The sequence below is a fragment of the Neomonachus schauinslandi genome, chromosome 9 (assembly GCF_002201575.2).
Source record: "Neomonachus schauinslandi chromosome 9, ASM220157v2, whole genome shotgun sequence".
NCBI lineage: Eukaryota > Metazoa > Chordata > Mammalia > Carnivora > Phocidae > Neomonachus > Neomonachus schauinslandi.
In genome coordinates this window covers 97710051-97732683 of record NC_058411.1, presented here as the reverse complement: position 1 = coordinate 97732683, position 22633 = coordinate 97710051, and the positions used below count along the sequence as shown (strand labels likewise).

The 22633-nt window shown below is 35.9% G+C and overlaps 1 protein-coding gene across 2 annotated transcripts in view; it reads left to right on the top strand.

Moving 5' to 3' along the window:
- ADAM10 (ADAM metallopeptidase domain 10) overlaps window positions 1–22633 on the top strand; it is a 135257-nt gene that overhangs the window by 58779 nt on the left and 53845 nt on the right. For both annotated transcript variants that reach the window (XM_021694055.2, XM_044918316.1), the window contains 2 exons: window positions 1738–1896; window positions 17236–17336. In XM_021694055.2, the coding sequence (XP_021549730.1) occupies window positions 1738–1896; window positions 17236–17336 (260 nt within the window). The remainder of the gene's footprint in view (window positions 1–1737; window positions 1897–17235; window positions 17337–22633) is intronic.

Sequence of the window (22633 nt, the reverse complement as noted above, 5' to 3'; positions counted from 1 at the left end):
TTTTTTTTTTTAAGATTTTATTTATTTATTTGACAGAGACAGAGACAGCGAGAGCGAGAGCAGGAACACAAGCAGGGGGAGTGGGAGAGGGAGAAGCAGGCTCCCCGCTGAGCCGGGAGCCCGATGCGGGACTCGATCCCAGGACCCTGGGATCATGACCTGAGCCGAAGGCAGTCGCTTAACCAACTGAGCCACCCAGGCGCCCCCCCTTTTTTTTTTTAAAAGATTTTTATTTATTTATTTGACAGAGAGAGACACAGCGAGAGAGGGAACACAAGCAGGGAGAGTGGGAGAGAGAGAAGCAGGCTTCCCGCAGAGCAGGGAGCCCGATGCGGGGCTCGATCCTAGGACCCTGGGATCATGACCTGAGCCGAAGGCAGACGCCCAACGACTGAGCCACCCAGGCATCCCTTGAACCATTATTCCTTTGGTCATTTATCTTTTTGGGCAGATAACTTTGTAGTGTCTGCCCTTCTTTGCTAGGCGATGGTCAAGAAAAGTACAAGACTAAATGAGTTTGTAGATAGAAATCATGTCATTTAAAATACCAGTGTCTTGGGTTCTTAGCATCAGTCCTTAGTTAATTCAGTCAATTAATTAATGTTAATCTATAATTTAGAAATTGTGGAAAGCCTGATACTTAATGAGAAAATTTTAACAGGTAAATTTAACTTTTAACGTACCATCCTCCTACTTTCCACTTCTTTATGTCATTTGATGGTTGGCGCTCAGCTTTTCTTTGCAAATATCTCAAAATACCCTTTTTTCCCTGTATTTTCTTTCACTAGGGAAGTATAATTGATGGGACAGTATTACAAATCCAATATCTTAAGAAGGATTGTTGGTATGCTTTTGTTCAAACTACTTCTGAAATAATTGGTACTTTCTTATTTAAAAAATGTATTTATAAAAAAAAGGAAGCCAGGGCGCCTGGGTGGCTCAGTTGGTTAAGCAACTGCCTTCGGCTCAGGTCATGATCCTGGAGTCCCGGGGTCAAGTCCCGCATCGGGCTCCCTGCTCAGCGAGGAGCCTGCTTCTCCCTCTGACCCTACCCCCTCTCATGTACTCTCTCTCATTCTCGCTCTCTCAAATACATAAATAAATCTTTAAAAAAAAAAAAAAAAAAGGAAGCCAAAAGTTTCATGCAAATTATATCAGGTGGGAAAAGAACTTTTTTACTTATGGTAATTAGAGCAAAACCTCAGAAGATACTTTCTTTTCTTTCTTCTCTCTCTCTCTCTTTTTTTTTTTTTTTTAAATGCGGGGCTTGAACTCGTGACCCTGAGATCAAGACCTGAGCTGAGATCAAGAGTCAGACGCTTAACCGACTGAGCCACCCAGGCACTCCTCAAAAGATACTTTAATATCTTTATTTTGGAAGTGCATATTTTATCAGTGAATCTGCTTGCCTCTTTCTGAGCTTAAGTTAATTTAACAGTTATTTATTGAATGACTATTGAATTCTTGCCAGGTACTGTGCTTAGATGCTGGGGATATGATTGTCAATGAGACAGATGTTCTATTTCTCACTGTTGTTATCTAGTAATTGTATAGATTTTAACTAAGTACTAGTTGCTGTTCACGTCTCAAATTCCTCTTGATATATTTTATGTGAAAATTAATTTCCCCAATAAATTTGTATTCAGGTTTTTAAAATAGAATGGCTTTTTAAAGGAGAATGAATTTAACATTTACGTGCAAATTAATTTTTCAAGTGTTTGTGGCTTTCATTAATAGGTGAAGAAGGAAGTTTTAGCCATGGGTCTGTTATTGATGGAAGATTTGAAGGATTCATCCAGACTCGTGGTGGCACGTTTTATGTTGAGCCAGCAGAGAGATATATTAAAGACCGAACTCTGCCCTTTCATTCTGTCATTTATCATGAAGATGATATTAGTAAGTACTTAAATTAAAGGCATATAAATAGTTAAAAGTATGTGGAGACATACGAAGCCTGAGTTGTTTTCTTTCCTAAGCTATTAATCAGGCTAGAAAATAGTTTCACAGCCAAAATCTCAATTTAACAAATAGTAGACCTATATAAAGAGGTAATTTCCTTGTCAGTCCATGCCAGTCCTACTTTGTTGGTATGATATAACCAATTCTATTTGAACTATGAGTCAACCAACTCTGATTGAATTGGAAATTCTATATTCTGATATCAGCCAGTCATTTAATGCTATAATGCCTTTGTGTGTGTGGCTTTCCTTCTAATGTAAATTTCAGGGTGGGTATTTGTGTACTATTATGTAGTATTTAAGAAATATTTTAGATATTTTTGTAATTCTAAATCCTTCGAGTATTTCTTTTTGGAATCTTGAAATAATGATTTTACTTCAGCTTGGTAAGACTCCAGGTTTATCATGATGGATTTTGTCCTCTATCCTGGTTTTTATATGATGGTAATTTGTTGGGAGAGTTCTTTTTCTGTGTTTTAAAGGGTAGAAAATGTACTTAGACTTCACCGTTTAATTTTACCATTGTCCATGTATTCACAGTCATCCAGTCATGAGAATGCTTTACTGAAATACCACAGAAATACATTCCTCTAATTTATAATGCCTCTTGAATACTCATATTTTATTTTTGACTATAATTAGACTAGTCTCTCATTTTTGCCTATTTTCCTAACTTGGCTCCTTCCTTCTGGCTTCATTTTCTGTTCTACAGCCAGAAATTTATTGTCAGTAATTTCATTCTCGCTCCTAATAATGTACTGGAAAGCCTAACCATCTATCTATATATACATATTTTTAATGCTCCTTGCCTTTATTTTTATTCATCCCTGTTTGATTTCTTTTCCAGTTTCCCCTCCTGGTGTTTCAGATTTTTCTCAAGCTCATGCTATAGTCCTTCTTAACAAGCTGGAATATGAATTCCTTTGCCTTCCTTTCTTTCTGTCAACAGAATTACTATCTACTTGATTTGTATGTTACTTTGTAATTTTTTTAGTAATTTAATCTTCTTGCAGGTTTACCTTTCCTGTCAGGGTGTGTAAGTTCTCCAAATGTGGTTTCTGTTTCTTTTGCTCCTTTAACATTGCAATTATTTAATCTCTGGAGCAGACTCTTTATAGACACTTAATAAAATCTTGAAACATTTTCCTTATAATGTTTTCTCAAAATCAAACAAGGCCTTATGGGAAAGGAGGGAGAGGAGGAGAGTAATGGACAGATTTTGAACTCCTGTTTTTATTTGTATTATAATCAGACTTTATCCTTTGCTGATTTATACTTCCCATAAGCACCCTATACTGTGTTCGTTCTACCTTTTATGATTTCTATTATTACATCTTCTCTCATTTCCTTCCTTCTCCTATCTACTTGTAAGTAAGTTAAACATATTCTGCTCCTTTTTTGCATTTTTATTTCTTCCTGTCCTGTAATTGCATTTTTTCACTTTCCATCTTACAGTAACTTCCAAATATTTTCCTTTATGTCAGCCTTCTCTTCCCTCAAAGATGATGAGTTTGGGTGCCTGGGTGGCTCAGTTGGTTAAGCGACTGCCTTCGGCTCAGGTCATGATCCTGGAGTCCCGGGATCGAGTCCCGCATCGGGCTCCCTGCTCAGTGCGGGGTCTGCTTCTCCCTCTGACCCTCTTCCCTCTCATGCTCTCTGTCTCTCATTCTCTCTCTCTCAAATAAATAAATAAAATCTTTAAAAAAAAAAAAAAGATGATGAGTTAGCTTGGAGGATCAATGACATTGGATGTGACTGAGTTTTCTATTCCTTTTGGCATTTAACTTTACCATTGGTTTCAGCTCTTATTTTTTACTTGTCCAGTTAAAATGTATGTTCATTAAAAAAAAATGTTCATGCTAAGGAGGCCTTTTCTTGTTGTTATTATTATTTACTTAATAATAGCTTAAAAATAGTAATGTTTAGAGTGATTTTGTTTGTAATTTTTTCCCATCCATTTGAAAATGTAAAAACTTTCCTTCGCTTGAACGGCAAACCAAACAACTGAGTTGTTCAGCAGGCTGTAGTTTGCTTACCCCTCCCTCTTCTAGAGGATGGATAGATAACTTACTTTTTTTTTTTAATTTTATTATGTTATCTTAATCAGCATACATTACATCATTAGTTTTTGATGTAGCGTTCCATGATTCATTCAATACGTGCCCTCTTCAATACCTATCACCCGACTAACCCATCCCCCCAACCCCTCCCCTCTAGAACCCTCAGTTTGTTTCTCAGAGTCCATAGTCTCTCATGGTTTGTCTCCCCTTCCGATTTCCCCCCCTTCATTTTCCCTTCCTACTATCCTCCTTCTTTTTTTTTTTTTTAAGCATATAATGTATTACTTGTTTCAGAGGTACAGGTATGTGATTCATCAGTCTTACACAATTCACAGTGCTCACCATAGCACATACCCTTCCCAATGTCCGTCACCCAGCCACCCCATCCCTCCCACCCCCCACCACTCCAGCAACCCTCACTCAGTTTGTTTCCTGAGATTAAGAATTCCTCATATCAGTGAGATCATATGATACATGTCTTTCTCTGATTGACTTATTTTGCTTAGCATAATACCCTCCAGTTCCATCCACGTCGTTGCAAATGGCAAGATTTCATTTTTTGTTTGTTTGTTTTTTGATGGCTGCATAATATTCCATTGTATATATATATATATATATATATATATATATATATATATACCACATCTTCTTTATCCATTCATCTGTTGATGGACATCTTGGCTCTTTCCATAGTTTGGCTATTGTGGACATTGCTGCTATAAATACTGGGGTGCATGTACCCCTTCGAATCACTGCATTTGTGTCTTTGGAGTAAATACCCAGTAGTACAATTGCTGGGTCGTACGGTAGCTCTATTTTCAACTTTTTGAGGAACCTCCATACTGTTTTCCAGAGTGGCTGCACCAGCTTGCGTTCCCACCAACAGTGTAGGAGGGTTCCCCTTTCTCTGCATCCTTGCCAACATCTCTCGTTTCCTGACTTGTTAATTTTAGCCATTCTGACTGGTGTGAGGTGGTATCTCGTTGAGGTTTTGATTTGGGTTTCCCTGATGCTGAGCAATGTTGAGCACTTTTTCATGTGTCTTAGATAACTTACTTTTAATTGGCTCTTTAACCTTTCCGTGTAGAATACCTGTTATGGTACTAGTAAGTACTACTATGGTAGTAGTAAGAAAAGTTATTACTGTTTAATGTGTCCTGTCACTTTATAAAGTTTTTTGCTTACATACTTCATTTAATCTTTATAATAACACTATAAAGTGTAATAGGCACACATATCGTATCCCCTTGTCCCCAGCTTTATAGATGAGGAAAATTAAGGTTTAGAAAACTTATGTCACTTGATAATGGATCTTGTGTTCTTAAGCATGTGCTCGTCTGCTTCACTTATGGTAGAAAGCTGTAAATTCTAACATTGCTCCAAGGATTTCTGGGGCTCTTCTGAAATCTATAAGCCTTTCTAAAATGGCACATTTGCATCTATTGTTGTTTTAAGCCAAATTCTCTCCTCACTGTATTTAGCAGTGGATGTTCTACTTTGCAACTAATTAATAGGGGAAGGACATTCCTTTAATGTAAATTATTATTTTCATATAATTTGCTTAAGTGCCAATAATTTACTTTCACAACTAAACTACTATGTGATTGTTTAGATCACTGTGTATATGCTTGAGTGAATTTAGTATCCCTGTATGGTTATTCTCAGCAGAAGCAAATGACAGGTGAAGTATACCAACTTAGGGTAGGCGTTCTGATGAGAATTTGGCTACCCTTCTTTTAATAATTGTTTTTGCAACTGTAGGCATAAGTGTATGAAGCCACCATGGAAAATGATATTGCTGTTCTAGAGAATCTTAGGGAATATGGCTTCTGAGGCAGTACCAGAACACAGAGACAGTTTGCAGTGAAAATGTTCAATAACTTCTGGGCGCCTGGGTGGCTCAGTCGTTAAGCGTCTGCCTTCGGCTCAGGTCATGATCCCAGGATCCTGGGATCAAGCCCCGCATCGGGCTCCCTGCTCAGTAGGAGGCCTGCTGCTACCTCTCACACTCCCCTGCTTGTGTTCCCCCTCTCACTGTCTCTCTCTCTGTCAAATAAACAAATAAAATCTTTAAAAAAGAAAAGAAAAAATGTTCAGTAACTTCTCTAGGTGCTTTGATACTCTTATGTGATGGTGATAACCACATGTATTTATCAGCTTAAAATTCATACTTGTTCAATTCTGTACTTAGGTGATAAAAAGTACTTTCTCCTAGGACATAGAAGCGTGAACAGTTACAACAAGTTAAGAATACCACTTAGTCCTTTGTTCATGGTTGATTTGGAGATCAGATAGATAATCTACATAAGCAGTCTTGCTATCTTATATATTTATATTCAGGCATTACACTAGGAATTCATTGATGTGGATATAACTGGTTTCAGCAGCTTAGGGAGTCTTATAATCATGGATTTAAAGGTGACCTTGTAGATCAACTAGTTAAAAGGGCTTCAGGGTTTAATTCATTTGCTCAAGAACATAACAAATTAGTGGCAAACATGGTAGGAAAAAAAGCACAAGAGGTAACGTGTCAGAGAACTGAGGCATGCTGTATATGTGAGAAAGGAGTTAGAAGGGAAATCGGGATGATGCACTAGAATAGCTTCGTGACCTTATGGGAAAGTCTTAACTTTTTTAATGCAAGTAAGTAGGTCTTATTTTCTGTGTATAATATGAGGGTGTTAGACCAGATTTTGAATATCCCTTATCTCTTCTAAAATTGGATGATATCTAACTACTTTTCCTCTAGAGCTGGAAATATTTCTGATTTTGCTGATTATCGAACGACTGTATAAAATATTTTTGGCCGTTGATGAAGTAGAAGTGTGTCTACCACCATTAACATTTTTCTTTTAAATAGTTGCATAATATTCTCTTGTTTCATTGGTGAATATATTATTTACCAACCCATCAACTAAATGGACATTTAGATTGTTTCCCCTTTTTTACTATATACATTGCTGTGGTATACGTTATCTTCAAAACTGCTCATGTAAAGTATACTATTTGGTAATTTTTTGACACATCTGCAGAACTGTTACCATAATCAATATAGTGTATGTATCCATTGCCCCCAAAAGGCTTCCTCCTACTCAGTGTGATCCTTCTCTTCTTCTCAACCCTTCTTTCCTCAAGTACTAAACTGCAGGCTTGTTTGCATTTTGTAGAATTTTATGTAAATGCACTTATGTATTATGTAGTCTTAAAAAAATCTGGCTTCTTTAGCACAATGTTTTTGAGATTCATCCATATTGTTTGTGTATATTAATAGTGCATTCCTTTTTATTGATGTAGTATTTCATTGTGTGGATAACATCTTTATGCATTTGCCTGTTGATGGACACTTGGGTTGTTTCTGTTTTGGGTTATTAAAAATAAAGCAACTCTAAAGCTTTTGATAAACTCATCAATTATTGATTGATTAAAGATCATTTTACATATGATATATTTTGAAAAAAAAAAAAAAGATGTAACAAATACTAAGGACTTTTACTGTCTTGGTCTAATACCTGAGCTCTAGAGAGGGGATATTTTGGAAATTTAAGATGAGCCTTATGGAAGCAAGAGAGCAGAAGGAACATTCATCTTATGCGAATTGTGTATAGATTCTGTCTCCCCCAAACCAATACTCATCCTTCAAAATGCAGTTCAGAAATAATCTAGAAGCCTTTCTGGCTCCTCACTTCTGGCTGTACCTCTCTTTACTGCCGTTTATATATTGGTGAGTCCTAGTTGTGTTTTGAATCCAGCAGTTTACAGGTCAGTGGTCCATATGATTGACCTCTGGGAAGAGGCATGGAAGGAAAACAGCTGTTGACTGGTTGAGTACATTAAAATCAACCAATATTTAACTGTTTATTAACTGTGGATGATTGAAGCAACACTTAACACTTAGGGAATTAGTATTTAAATGGATACTTGTTTATATGTCTAATACCCCAGCTAGACTGGAAGCTCTTTGAGGGTCTGTACTCTGTGTCTGTTTATTCTTGTGTTGCTGATGTTTGGTAACTAATAGTTTTTTTCCTCTCATTACTTGTTTTGTAAATAAATTAATGCAATTAAGAATAACATTGATATACAATTAGGAAATTTATGTGCATACATGCCCTAATTTTGAACAAGGTCTGTGTTATAGTGAATCTGTAAAGTAGTTAGAGATTTAGAATACACTTTCATGTAGAAACAGTTTTTAAGTTGCAGACAGTTCCTACTTATTGCAGGTGGAATGAAGGCGAATAGGAGGATATTGTAGTCAGCAGGTTATAGGTCTTTGATTAATGGATGACCTTTGAAGAGGAATGGAAACCAGCTGCTGACACTGAAAAATTAAATTCAACAAGTGTTTGTTGATTTGTGTATGTACAGGAAGGATTAAGACTTAAAAAAGAAATCCATCAGGGGAATCTTCAGTCAGTAATCTAGTCAGAATGTGATAAATGCTTAACTGAAATGTCATCAAAGCACTGAGGGTAGTACAAACTGAAGGAGCCTTAGGGATACTTAGGAAGACTTCTTAGGGGAGATGGCATTTGACTTGAACCTTGAACATAGGGTAGATTTTTGGCTGTTAGAAATAAGAATAAGAATCTCTGAAGACAGAAGAAAGGTAGCTGTAACTCTGGCTGCAGTAATATTTGTTTTTAGCTGCAACAGCTCAGGAATTTCAGAAAGGAAAGGAACTGGCATCTTCTTTGCCCTGGACTCACCCATTTTCTGTGTATAGGGGTAGAGTCCCAGATTGAATAAATGGAAATAATGGTCATATTAAATCAGTATAAGTTTTCATTACAAGTTTCAGCTGTAAGTTTTACAGGTTTAATGATTGATTAATTATTTTAAAATTTGAGTGTAGTTGACATGATTAATTTATTAATATCATTTGAGTGCCTAATTTGTGTAAGACACTTTCAAATACTGTGGACACAGAGGTTCTTATCCTAATGCATCTTAGAGTCTAGTGATTCTGTTTATAATTGATCGGAATAATGGAGCAACATTGCTCCTGTTGACCTGATGCCCATGATCTACTTGGCCCCCCAACACTAACCCTTTCTTCTTAAAAACCAGGGGTGGGAAAGGACATGCCTGACCCAGCTTCCCATCTCTCTTTCCTGGGAGATCAGTGTTGTGAGTACAGGTGGAAAGGGGGACCACCTTCAGCTTCCTCTCCTTCCCAGGGACAATCATGCTATGCTTCTCTTCCCATGCTCTCCACACCCTCCCCAAACAGAGACTGGATGTGGGGAATGGGGACAGGGTGTTCAGGAGAAAGGGACTCCTATCTCCTGGAGTTCGAAGAGGGAAGGACATTTGGGGTTTGCCTTAGCCATTCTTTTATTCCTCCAAACTCATCCTCTGTCCTAAAAAAACAAAAGAAAAACAAAAAAAAAGCAAAAAACCCACCTTTTCCTTTTACTCTTCTTCAGTGAATCCTTGTTGATTTTTGACAACTTTGGGGGAATAAACAACATTTTTGTGGGCAAGGACCCTACCCACCTACCCTCCAGATATTAACAACTTTTTGTTCATTGTCTGTGAAGTCAGTCTATTTAAATTCAGTTAAGATAATAAAAGTTAGATTATTTCATTGGATTTGGTGATTCATAGCATGTTATTGGAGAGATTACACCAAATTTTGACATCTCATAGCAAGGCCTTGGATTTTGCAGTCAGATTTCTAACCTGCCAGTCACAGAGAGGTGGGGGAAGCCTTACTGGGAATAGTGAGGATGCAAGGGGATGCGAGGTCTACACTAGTTAGTATGTAGTGAGAAGTGGGGGTTTTATGCACCAGTTCTACATTGGACAGAGAATCTGAATGGTAAATATTTCCTTCTTCCTGGACTGGATGATTGAGAGTTAACTAGAACTATTTCCTGCTTGAGGTGGTATCACAATATATGTATTATTTATACTTGCCCCCTCCTACAGCAAAACAAAAGCAAGAGGTTGGCATGCAAAAGAACTGGAAGAAAGGCAATAGATTTAAAGCCAATCTGTGTTTTAAATAGGCTGAATATTCTACACCAATGATTCATTCTTTGTGAAAGAATATGCTGTTTGGCCTTTTCAGGGGAACTACAGTGCATCCTATGATTTAGCATCACAATGAGGGCTTATTCATTAGTTGAACAAAGGCTTTTTCTAGAAATGGGGATTATATTGTCGGTAATTTTAGAGGGAAAATGTCATTGTCCATTTTCATCGTTAATGTGTTGATCAGGGTAAATAGGGTCTTTTAGAAGTTTTGAAAGTATATAGGAAAAATTTTACACTTGATTCGTTTTTTTTTTCTGTTGGGATAGTTTTGTGCTAACAGAATTTGAAGCATATATAAATACTGTTTTGTTGCTTTGGAAATGTCTTTTTTATCTTAAACTGTCAAAAAGAATGTCTAGTTTATGATATATAAAATATAATTTATAAAGAGATAAAACACTACATTTTTCTTTTTAGATATTCTAATTCTTCTAATATTTTAAAGCATGGTGTAGTAAATAATAGTTTTATTATTTTTCATTCCCCTATACATTTATAAGTAATAATTAGAGTTTTAGTATATTTAATAAGAGGGTATTAGTATTTTCTGTATTTAACATTTTTAAAGGTTGGGAACAATTGTAATTTTCCCCATTGATATTAAGATGACTTTGCATAGTTTCAGCTGGCATGGTCACTTGTACTGCTGCCTCTATTGTGGCAAAGCAAGGAGTGCCTGTAGTTAACTGGGCAGATTGGATCGAGAGCGGACTCTGCACATACAGTGCCATTGCCAGGTAGCATAAAGGAATGCTAGAGGTTACAGGTGATTATTTTTGAGTGACAATAGTCATAGTTACTGGTTTTCTCTGGGCCCATTCAGTTGCACGGGTGCAGGTGGAAGGTTCATTTTAAAGAGGATTTGGGTGAGAGGTGGGATTGGGGGGCAAGGAAGTTTTAAGCAATACAGTGAAGTAATTATGATAATAATTGACTATTGGATTTAAGCTTCCTTCCTTAAGAAGGAAGAGAATATCCAATGATAGCGAACAAGGTGGTAACATCGGTAGATTGAAAGGTCTTGGTGTTGCAGGATTGTTGGAGGGAATTTTCAGAAAAGATAATTGGTGGAAAGAAAGGATGTGCAAATTGAGATTATTAATGGGTTTCGGTTGTTAGTAATGATAGGTTCAAAAGAATGACTATTAAGTGAGAACTTGATGTAGGAGAAGATCATTGGAGAAAAAGTGGTGTAAGTGTACTGGAAGAATCATCAATATTATTGTTGGAATCACTAAGAATTATATTGGGGTGATGTCGGAGAGATAGGAGCTAAAAATAAGGAAATAAAGGGAAGAAGTGACCTGGGGGCAGCAAATGCCTATAATGAGTTAGAGTAGTTGCATGACTATAAAAGCTAAGTGACAATGAGAATAGTCCTGATGGTCCTAAGGCAGAAAGTGGTAAATGGTTATGAGTGTTTAGTGATGTGAGGGGCGGGGGAATGTTTTCCCAGCAATAGGAAGAGTTCTTGGGTTCCCCCCTTGATTCTTGCTGGAGTTCTCCTGATGAAGTTGAGCAATACGGCAGGAGTCTCTTGACCTCTGATGATGGACCAGAGGAGGTGGTTTTCTGAAATGTCAGTATTCTCTTGGTTCCATCCAAATGCAACTTATTGGAGGTGCGATGGGGCAGAGCAATCTTATTTTAGGCCGCTTTATCCCCCTGGGGAATGATGGCCTTCAAGGTGGTGGTTCTGTTCTTAAGTTTCTGCTAGCTTCCTTTCAACCGCTGCTGTTAGCCTATAGGTGGTGTGCTATTATACTAGTATTTGTTTGACTTCTAGGAATCCATTCTAATATCTGCTACATATACAATGTCAACAAATATATGTGTGTGTATACCTGTATATGTTTATTTATGTCTATAACTATATTAGCTTTATATATTATATAATGTAGGTGAGATACCCATTGAGCAGTACTTGTTTGAGTACCCTAATTTTAATGTTCAAATGCTCAGTATCAATGCCAATATATTGATGACAACAGTGTCAGTGTGTCTAGTATTACTAATAACTGGAAAGTATTTATATTTTATTGAATTACTATATAATAAGGACTGCTGAATATGTATAAATCAGACATGTATATTCTTCTTTGGCTTCTGTTATCATCATACTACAGAGAATGATGTTACAGTTGTTTAAGACAGGGGTATTTTTGTTTTGTTCCTGAATTCAGTAAGATACTCATTTAAATGCTGTGCATGTTTACTGGTTCAAGTGTTTGGAAGTATAAAATTCTCACTTCCAGAAATACTTTGTAGTAGCTCTTTTGTGCCTGTGTAGAAACAGATTCAAAATATATTTCTTAGTATGTTTTTTTTTTTCTTAAAGATTTTATTTATTTATTAGAGAAAATGAGCATGAGCGGGGGGGAGGGACAGAAGGATAGGGAATAGCAGACTCTGCTGAGCAGGGAGCTGGACTCAGAGCTCGATTCCAGGACCCCAAGATCACGACCTGAGGCGAAGTCAGATATCCAACCAACTGAGCCACCCGGGTGCCCCTCTTAGTATGTTTTGAATGGAGGTGTATCCTAATTCCTGTCATGGTCAGATTATGATATTTGTTTTTCTCAAATTTGAATAATATCAAGATATCAACTGATTTATATATTGAAGTATTATAATTGAACTAAATTATGTATTGAAGCAAAAATGTTATTTTGACATATTTGTTATGTGGTGGACTTACAACCACATTGCTAACAAGCTTCACAGCTCTTTTTACTTTTTAAAACTGAAAATCTTGCATTGAATAAATCTTCTTAAACTGTTCGAACAGTGATAACATTTCTCTAAGCATGTGAAATATTTTACCTGGGTGTTATAGAGTTTATGAGTTTCTATCTTTAGCTAAAAGTGGAATTATCGTGTCCATGAGTCTTCAGCTTAACTGTATGTCTCATTTTTTGGCAAAAGTTCTATGGGGATGAGTGAAAACTAGTTATAAATGAAAACATTCAGAAAATGATAATAAATACTATTACTGCTAAAGAATTTCTGATATGCTAGTCTAAGATTATTTTGGCACTGTCTATGATTGAAAAAATTTGCCAAATGCCATTGGAGAGCAGATACAAAATGAGTTTTTCTCTCTTTGACGAACATTTTCACCATCTATTAAGGCAGTGCTAACTGCAGTACCAAAAAGCCCCCAAATTCAGTGACAAAATGCTCTAAAAGCTCATTTCTCACTATCTAACAGTTTAAGGTGAGTATTCCTCATCAGGCAGCTTTTCTTCAATAAGTAATTCAGGAATCCAGGGTACTTTATTTCATGCTGTTCCCAGGTTGTCTCCCACCAGCCATTCGGAAGGGGAAAAGAGCATGGAGGATCCTGTCTCATGCACTTCCCTACTGCTCATGTTCCTTCAACTTGAGCTTGGTTATATATCACACCTAACTTGGAAGGGAGCTGGGAAATCCAGTGTAGCTTTGTATGCAGGATAATGAGGACCTGTTGGTCAATGCCTACCCAACTATGCCAAGAGAAAAATTGTTTTTTTCAAATAAAATTTTTGAATAGTTAAAAACTTTTTTTTATTGGCTAAGTGATAAACTGATATGAAGGGTTTTGGGGACATTTATGTATTTTGGTAAACAAATTATTCCCTCTGCCCCCATTATTCTTTCTTTCGTTCTTTCTTTTCTTCTTTTCTTTTTGGTAGTGGTGAGGCATGTGGGATGAGGAGACCAGGTATGGTAGATGTTTAGGGAAAGTTCATCTGAAAATTGATTGTAATGATTTAATCACAGGGCTTGTCCTTTAAAAGGCTAATAAGTTAAATAGTTTTTTATTTGGGAGTGGTGTCATCGGTGTCCATGCTTGTGTGTCTGTGTTAATGTCTCTGTGTGAGAGATAGCAGTTTGAGTTTGGGGGTTATTAAGTTAGTTTTAAGAAATGTCATGATAAAATCAGAACTGTAGTTTGAAATAGTTCTTTTTTTAAAGTTTTAATTTTAATTCCCATATAGTTAACATACAGTGTTATATTAGTCTCAGGTGTCAAAATAGCTCTTTTTTGTGTGTGTATTGGGAGATGTCTAATTCAACTATAAGAATTTCATCAAATGGTAAATATGCATTTATTTCACTGAACTTAAATTGGCCTAAGGTAAGTGGTAAAATAGATTCTTATTATCTTAAATACCGACTTAATAAACAAATCTAAATTAAGGCACCATAAACTGACCTGTTAGTGGAAAAATAAGAACATAACATATTAATTGAATAGTAAGTTAGTTGCTTATCACATTGGAACAGAAACTAAAGTTTTGAAAATATATAAATTAGTTTCATCCATTTTTATATGGCAAAATATTTTATGTATCAGTAATCTGAGTGTATTTTTTACTTACCTGCCTAGTTGCTGCCAGGGTCAGCAGAAGGATTCCTCCTCATATACATTGTTATCTTAAATAGATAAGCCATTTTCTTAGCCATGAGTTAAGGGAAAACAAGCCAGAGAATCAGTCCACATTCTTAACTACTGGAGTCTGGACTATCCTAGTACGGGGGTAAAATAAAATAGTACAAAATTATGGATGTATAAATGATATCAAACTATGAACATGGCTTTATAACAACAATTAAAATAAGTAGCAAAGTTCCAAGGGATCTAAATTCTGTTAACTAAAAAAGGTACTTAAGTATGTGTATAAACTTGCCTATGAATATGACTGTATATTTTTTCTTTGTTTATTAAAATGAGTGTTCTTGGCATGGAGGAACATCTTCACCTGGTGGTTCAGGCAAGCTAGATTTTCAGGTTAAAATTATATTATCAGAGGAAGGTATTGTGGTGATTATAACCCCAAATCTTCTAGAAGGTGAGAATTGAAAATCTGGGCATATTACATTGGAAAACTTTTCAGCCTTTGTGGCAGATTCTTACTAGATACATGTTGGATGGTGTTATGGTTTTACTTTCTCAAAGTCAACCTTTGAAATGCTAAAATAATATACATATTAGGTTTTTTCTCATTTGGCACTTCAGTGCCACTTTGAAATCATTTGTTCTACCAACATTGCAGTCTTTTAGTCCTAATTTTATTTTGAAAAATTTTAAACTTAAAAAAAGTTAAAAGAATTGTGCAATAAACACATAATATCCTTCTCCCAGATCTGCCATTAAAAAAAATTTTTTTTTGCACCCCTCCAACACTTTTTGGGGAACTAGTTGAAAATAGGTTGTAGACATCATGAAACTTCATTGCTAAACACATCCCCTAAAACACACACTCCCTAAGAATATGTACATTTTCTTTTTTTAAAGATTTTATTTATTTATTTGACAGAGAGAGACACAGCGAGAGAGGGAACACAAGCAGGGGGAGAGGGAGAGGAAGAAGCAGGCCTCCCGTCGAGCAAGGGAGCCCTATGTGGGGCTCGATCCCAGGACCACAGGATCATGACCTGAGCCGAAGGCAGACGCCCAATGACTGAGCCACCCAGGCGCCCCTGAATATGTACATTTTCATAAATAGCTATAGTAGTGTTTCACCCCTAAAAAAATTAATTCAGTAATATCATTTACTATCCAGTCTGTAATAAAATTTCTCCAGTAGTCCTAAGAAAGCCTTTTTTGCATTTGTTTATTGTCTCTTTTAGTGCCTTAATTACCAGGCTCCCCTACCCTTAGTTATCAACTTTTTCTGTTTTTTTTTTTTCTTTAAATGACATTGCCATTTTTTTACTTGTCTAGGTCAGTGACTTACAGGATATTCTGCATTTTGTTGTGTCTGTGTCTGATTGTTTATTCATGATTAGATTCAGTGAACATATTTGGTCAGTATTGTATAGGGAAAGCTGGGCATTCCTTACTGCATCACATCAGAGGCACATATTTTTCTGCTACTGGTCGTGCTTAGCTTGATTACTTGGTAAATGAAGTGAGAATTACTATATCTTTAGTGTGAAGGTACTGGTGTCCTTTATAATTAATAAATAATCTATGGAGTGATACTTTCAGAGACTCTGAATATCTTGTTACCTCATATCTTTCACCTTATGGTTTTAATACCCATTAATGATCCTTACCTAAATCACTTTATACATGTGGAGTTATAATGTGGTAACATTTTAAGTATCATTTCACATTTATTGATTGGAATTTTACAGTTTTTGCAGTCTTGACCTCTGATAAAAAACTAAAGTTTAAGTCAGAACTGTTAATATCAGTAAATGTAGGTTGTCCCATAACCCCTCCCTCTTAACTGCTAGATTAAATTTGTGTTGTACTATGTAATTAGCATTTCCAAAGAAATAGGTCACTAGTATCCACTTTAGGTTCTAGATTTTCTTAAGAAACCACCTGCAGTGTTTCTAATTATAATTCTTTTACTATATCTTAAGCTACTTAAGGATTTTGCAGTGCTTCCCCTCTCACCCATGTCTTGGTATTTTATCTTGACAGTTCTCTTAATTATGGTAACTTGATTATATTATAAAATATGTTCATGAATAAGAACCCTAGCAAGGGAGAAGTATGAAATTTGAGAGAGTGGAATAAGCTTTTAAATGACTAAACTAAAATGGAACAGCTATCTAGAAATAGAACCAATTCAGTTACAGATAAATTAATCACTGCTTAATTATAAAGGGAAAACAAATGATGATAAAATAGTTATTGGCTTATAAAGCACTCAATTGAATTACATTTTGAAGAAATTTAAACTCACTCTGCTTTTACTATGCCATGGAGCATGTTTCTGGGTCACTTTTCCTTGAAGCCAGTTGGTATTCATTGAAGGAATTCAAGCTATGTAGAATATTATATTAGTCTAACTGTAGTTCAGCTTGGGTTGTACATTTGCAGCATAGGAAATTTAATGTGTTTGGAGGGAAAGTTATAAATGATGAAATGAAGTAAATTGCAGTATTAACATACTTTATATATCCGAAGCAGGAAAGGTTGGGAAAGTTAAACCTAGAATGAAGAATGATTATTGTCCTTTTTTTAGAATTCACAAATCATCTTTATGACAAAAATCTAGAGACCAGTGATGTTTTATTGAGGGAGAACTTAACGAACCTGCCAGCTTTTAAAATGAGGATGCTCAGTAAGCATCTATGGCTTTCGTTAATTGTGACGGTTAATTTTTCATTTATAAGATACTTAGTAATCTCTAGACATATGATAGTAATGACCTTACTTCTTTGTGTTTTAGACTATCCCCATAAATATGGTCCACAGGGGGGCTGTGCAGATCATTCAGTATTTGAAAGGATGAGGAAGTACCAGATGACTGGTGTAGAGGAAGTAACACAGGTAAGGATTTTAATACTAGCTTGCATTTAAGAAATGGAAATGAACCTGGGCATGTGTTTCTGCATTAAAAATGTATATTCTAGAATTTCTGAAAGATTTATACCACTGTGGAGAAATAATTTATATTTTTTAATGTTCAAAAGGCTAGGTAACTTGCCTATAATAAAGACATGGTGCTGAGATTGGAATGTGTGACTCAAAAAACGTGTGACTCAAAAAACATTAAGTTACATGTCCAAAATATACTCTGTCTTACATGTTTTGTTGTCAAGTTATGAAAAATTTAGTCTGAACATGTGTTTTGTATAAATATAAGTATTTGTATTAGTATGAAAATTAGAGCGACCAAATTCCCCTGGTTTGCCTGGGACTTCTCTAGTTTAACACTAAAAATCATGTGTTCCTAAGCAAACTGAGATGGTTAGGCACTATAATAAAAATCACAAGGCTTTTGATACACACACACACACACATATATTTGTTTGTCTAATTAATTGATTTTTAAAGTAATTTCTATGTCCAGTGTGGGGCTCCAACTCTGCTTTTCATATATTAAGTTTTTTCACCATTTGACTATTGTTTTTTTACTCTTTTTTTTGACCTTGTTAAAAATAGTTAATTCAAAGGGCGCCTGGGTGGCTCAGTCGTTAAGCGTCTGCCTTTGGCTTGGGTCATGATCTCAGGGTCCTGGGATCAAGTCCCACATCGGGCTCCCTGCTCAGCGGGAAGCCTGCTTATCCCTCTCCCACTCCCCCCACTTGTGTTCCCTCTCTTGCTGTCTCTCTCTCTCTCTCTGTCAAAAAATAAAATCTTAAAAAAATAGTTAATTCAAAATACATTTAAAATTAAAAAATTATTTTTATGGTATAACATTATGTATTTTGGCATCTTTTCTAAAAGTAGTAAGATGGAGTAATGTTGCTTGAGTTTCTTGAGTCACAAATGCAGATATGTGTATTTCTTGATCTGCAAAATGACACAAATAATTCCATTTCAGGTGCATCTTTCAAGTACAAGTGAGATTTTATTCTTGTACTTGTTGAATAATTATGTGTCAATCTTCTGCCATATGTCAGAGACTGGTAGGTTCTGGGAGTATGTGGAGATGAACATGAAAGCTTGTTCTCAAAAAATTAATAACACTTGACCCTTGAACAACATGGTGCTGACCTTTGTGCAGTTGAAAATCTGCATATAACTTTTAACTTCCCAAAAACTTAACTACTGATAGCCTCCTGTTGATTGGATACCTTATTGTATCCATTCAGTACGACTGTTATGAACAGTTAATGAACAGTTAGTTAACATATTTTATATGTTATATGTATTATATACTGTATTCTTATAATAAAGTAAGCTAGATAAAAAAGTGTTATTAAGAAAATTATAAGGAAGAGAAAATACATTTACAGTATGGTAGTTTATGTATGGAAAAAATTGCATATTAGTGGACTCACACAGTTCAGACCCATGAAGGGTTTGTTCAAGGGTCAGTTGTAGTTTAATTGGTGACACAGAGAAACAATTGAGAGTGGTAAGAGATAGAAGAGGATTAAGCATGGGGTGATACTGTACACAAATGAGTAGTTAATCTAGCCTATGAAGTATTTGAAGGCAATAATTAGAAATTAAAAGAATAAGCAGAAGTTAGGTTGACTGTGAAGAGTTAGGAAGACAGGAGGAACAGAGAGATAGCAAGACCAGTGAAGAATTTTTAATTCCAGGGTACGGTACAAAACTAGAGACTGGGAAACTAATTTGAAGTGTTTCAGTTACTCAATTGAGAATAGTGGCTTGTGGGCGCCTGGGTGGCCCAGTTGTTAAGTGTCTGCCTTCGGCTCAGGTCATTTGGGATCGAGCCCCACATCAGGCTCCCTGCTCAGTGGAAAGCCTGCTTCTCCCTCTCCCACTGCCCCCTGCTTGTATTCCCTCTCTCTCTCTGTCAAATAAATAAATAAAATCTTAAAAAAAAAAAAAAAAAAGAATAGTGGCTTGTACTAAGGTATTGGTAATGTGGATAAAGAGGACAAGACTACAGAATACTAAATATAAGAGAGTTTAGCAGTGGCTAGATGAAACATTCATATACAAAAGTAGGTTGCATTTCTTTATATCAGCAGACTACCAGAAAAAGAGGACATCATTAATAATAGTATCAAGAATATCATGATTTGAAGAATCATTGTAACAAGGAATTACAAGCCTGTATAAGGAAAATTATAAAACTTCAGAAGAAAAGTTAAAGAAGATGGATTTTAAATAAATGGAGAGATATACCATAGTTGTGGAAAATAATACCTAATACCATAAAAACATCAATTTTCCCCATATTGATTTGTAGGTTCACTGCAATTCCAATATAAATTACAACATGGTTATTCACAGCATAATGGTGGGTTGAAAATGTTATACAGAAAAGTAAAGGCTAAGAAGAAGTAGGGCCCACCCTAAAGGTGGTGAGCAGGAAAGAGGGATTTACCCTGGAAGATATTGAAACTTATAATAATTGAGAGTATGATATTAGCATAGGATGAACAAGTTGACCAGAGGAATGAAATTGAGCACTCAGAAAAAGACCGATACATGTGTGAAACTTTGTTATATAGTAGAGGTAGAAGCTCAAATCAGTGAGGAAAAGTAGAGATCATTGAATAATTGGAGCCAGAAAAAAATGTCCATTTGGAAAAAAATGAAGTTAGGTCTCCATCTTATATTATATTTAAAACAAAACAAAACTCCAGGTTTATTAAAGTATTAAATGTCTAAAATGAAAAATGTGAAATGCTTAGTGGAAAAAGTAGGTGGAGATTTTCCTTCTAGCTGTGATGGAGTAACTGGTAATCCAACTAGACCTCCTGTAAATATATGAAGACTGAACTGAACAAAATATTTGAAACAGTTATTTTCAAAACATTGGACAATAGGCAGTGAAGGACTGAGACCCCCGAGAGGGTGGAAATAAGTCTCTCTGTGATTTCCCTGATTTTTTTGACTGGAGGCAAAATTTTAGGTATGGCACAGGGGAAGGGGATCTTGAGAAAAGTGAGAAGTACATAGCAATTCTGCTGAGTTGAAGACAGGTCAAAGTTTAGGAAGGCTGAGGTATCTGGTCTTAGGACAGAGTACCTGAGAAGAGAGGACTACACTGGGAAAAAGCTCCAGATATCTGGATAGGGGTTACCCTGAGTCTTAGCTGTAAACTAACCTGTGTGTGCAGAGGGTGAGGGTTGTATTAGACAATTACCAGGAAGGACAAAGTATTGGAAAGTATATAAATTGAACAGCTGTAAGAAATTACACTTGGTAGAGATCCCAAGCCATGGTAGGAGTAGGTTGACCTCATCTAAAGACTACTTCAAACCTGCCTTTATTGAGCTGAAAAATCAAGCTTGAAAAAGATCAAAGTGATTTTTAAGTAAATTAGTTCCCTGTCAGAATAAAGCTCAATAATATTTGTTAAAGGAGGACAAAGAATGCAGATACTTAACAATGTAAACATTCATAACGTCTAGCATTCAAAAAACATTACTAGATGACAAAAAGATGAAAAATGTAATCTATAGTCAGGAGAAGAAAACACCGAGATAGAAACAAAACCAGAAATTACAGGCATTAGCATGCAAGGACTTTAAAGCAACCATTATTAGTATGTTCAAAGAATTACAGAAAAACATGAAAACAGAGAATAAAAATTATAATAAAGAACCAAATGTAACTTAAAGAACTGTGGAAAGTACATTTTCTGAATTGAAAAATTTGATGGATGGACTTAAGAGCAAATTAGTTATTGCAGAAGCTAACATAAGAAAACATGAATAAAGGACAATAAAACAATAGAAATAACCCAAATCTAAGCACAGAGAGAAAATAATTGGGAGTCCAAGGAGGAGGGAATGTAGAACAAAGATTTGAAAAATTAATATTTCCAGAATTTTAAGATACGAAAAAAAGCCTAAGAAGCTCAGTGAAACTAAGGCAGGATAAACACAAAATCATACCAGGACACATTAAAATCAAATTACTGGAAATCACTCGAAATAAGAGGGGTGCCTGGCTGGCTCAGTCAGTGGAGCATGTGACTCTTGATTTTAGGGTTGAGTTCAATTCCCACATTGGGGGTACAGATTACTTAAAAATAAAATCCTTTAAAAAAAAAACAACAGCCATAGAAAGGAAGACATGTTTACATACAGGGAACAAATAATAAGAAAAACTGTTGCCTCCCCATCATACATTGCAAACTGAAGACATACATGGAATGACATCTGTAAAGTGTTGAAAGAAAAACTGTCAAACTAGGATTCTTTATTCTGTGAAGATAATATTAAAATATGAGCGCAAATTAAAGATCGTTTTTAGACAAAGCTGGGAGAATTTGCCTTTAGGAGATTTACATTGCAAGGAATGTTAAAGGATGTTTTTCAGGTAGAAAAGGATACCAGATGGAAATGTAGATTTATACAAAGAAGTGAAGAGCATAAAATAGTAAATACATAGGGGCGCCTGGGTGGCGCAGTCGGTTAAGCCTTTGATTCTTGGTTTTGGCTCAGGTGGGGATCTCAGGGTTGTGGGATCGAGCCCTGCATCAGCCTCCATGCTCTGTGTGGAGTCTGCTTGTGACTCTCTCTCCATCTGTCTTCCCCACTTCCCCCCTTCACATGCACGCCCTCTCTTTCAAAAATAAATAAATCTTTAAAAAGATAGTAAATACATAGGTAGAATATAAAGGACATTTTTATCATTTAAATATTTTCTTTAAGAGATAATTAAAATATTAATGTAAAATGTCTATAATATACGAAGAATCAAAATTTATGATAATGGCATGAAAGATAGGAGGAGGGAAAGTGGCAATATATTGTTGTTTCTTACACTATACAAGAAGTGGTATAATTTTGGCAGGTAGACTCTGCTATTAAAAAGTTGGGTATTGGAAACCTTAGTGCAGAGCTCAGCAACCTACAGCCCGTGGACCAGCTGCTTGTTTTTGTAAATAAAGTTTTATTGGAATGCAACCACAGTCATTCACAGGTGCATGTCTGTGGCTGCCTTTGCGCTACATTGGTAGAGTTGAGTAGTTGTAACAGAGACAGTGTGGCCCAAAAGTCTAAGTATTTACTATCGTCCTTTTAAGAAGATGTTTACAGTGATGTCCCCTGCCCTGGAGTTACCACTGAAAGAAAATCAAGGAGATATAGTTAACAGGTCAATAAAGGAAATCAAATGTGCAGTTGACCCTTGAAAACATGGATTTGAACTGCACAGGTCCTCTTATATGTGGTTTTTTTTTCAGTAGA